The sequence below is a fragment of the Chaetura pelagica genome, unplaced genomic scaffold (genome assembly GCF_000747805.2).
Source record: "Chaetura pelagica isolate M959 unplaced genomic scaffold, ChaPel_1.0 scaffold48, whole genome shotgun sequence".
NCBI classification, from domain to species: Eukaryota; Metazoa; Chordata; class Aves; order Apodiformes; family Apodidae; genus Chaetura; species Chaetura pelagica.
This window is the reverse complement of record NW_009954241.1, coordinates 3,655,370-3,656,455: the sequence shown is the minus strand read 5'-3', so window position 1 is coordinate 3,656,455 and position 1,086 is coordinate 3,655,370. Positions and strand designations below refer to the sequence as shown.

Below are 1,086 nucleotides of genomic sequence, written 5' to 3'. Positions count from 1 at the left end.
GCTTGTTTGTTTTGATGTACTCCATAGGAGTCAACAATCCAGGGAAGATAATGTCATTGTTAATTGAGATTGTTATGGACTTTGACTGTATAATTTCATTGTAAATGAAGAAGAGTGTTGCTTTTTCAAGGCAGTGGCAATGGAATACTCTGTTGTTATTATGCCTGACATTTTAATTTATAATTTGATTGAATTTATTAATGACATTTAACTTTGTGTGCATAGGCATTTCAAATATTCCATGTACATTAGATCTGTATATTGCATGATATAACATTTATGCTAACAAACTATTCATTATTTCTTACTTCCAAGCTCATTATTATCTTCTGCTCATCTAATGACTGTTTATTTTGTGACAGAATAATTTGAAAAGAAGATGAAGTACCTCCTGTTCCTGTGTTTACTCCTTGCTCTTCTTTGTGCCGTAACCCGTTGCCACCATGTAGACTTCTGTCATAAAGTCAATAACACGAATCTCCATGATGGAATAGAAAATTTATTAACACATAACTGTGACAAGCAAGGCTCTAATTATGCAGATTTTGTATTTAGATTTTACAAGCAGGCTATATCCAAAGAAGCTGATAAAAATGTTTTCTTTTCTCCCATGAGCATCTCCGCTGCCTTTGCCATGCTGGCTGTTGGTGCTAAGTCAACCACCTTATCTGAGATTTTTGAAGGACTGGGCTTTGACAGTCTGTCTGAGGCTCGTATACGTGATATCCATGAAAGTTTTCATGATGTTTTAGCAGTACTGACCTGTACAGATGTTAACACCACATTCAATATAGGGAATGCCCTTTTTACAGCTATTGGGTATGAACCACAGGAGATGTTTTTACATAATACCAAAGAATTTTATGAAGCAGATTTTTTTGTTAGTGATTTCCATAAAACAGAAACTATAAAGCAAATCAATAAATATGTAGAGGAGAAAACCAAAGGAAAAATTCCAGAATTAATTAGTGGTCTTGATCCAAGTACTGTACTGGTTCTTGTTAACTACATTTATTTTAAAGGTAAGATATTTAACATAATATTCCAATAGATTATTTTGATGCAAAAAAAACCCTTACCTGTAGG

General features: G+C 33.4%; 1 protein-coding gene across 1 annotated transcript in view; it reads left to right on the top strand.

Annotated features, from left to right (window-relative positions):
- The first annotated feature begins 379 nt into the window (after nt 1–379).
- LOC104394176 (serine protease inhibitor 2.1-like) overlaps nt 380–1,086 on the top strand; it is a 3,864-nt gene continuing 3,157 nt past the window's right edge. Inside the window, exon 1 of the mRNA XM_010003736.1 lies at nt 380–1,022. Coding sequence (XP_010002038.1) covers nt 380–1,022 — 643 coding nt within the window. The remainder of the gene's footprint in view (nt 1,023–1,086) is intronic.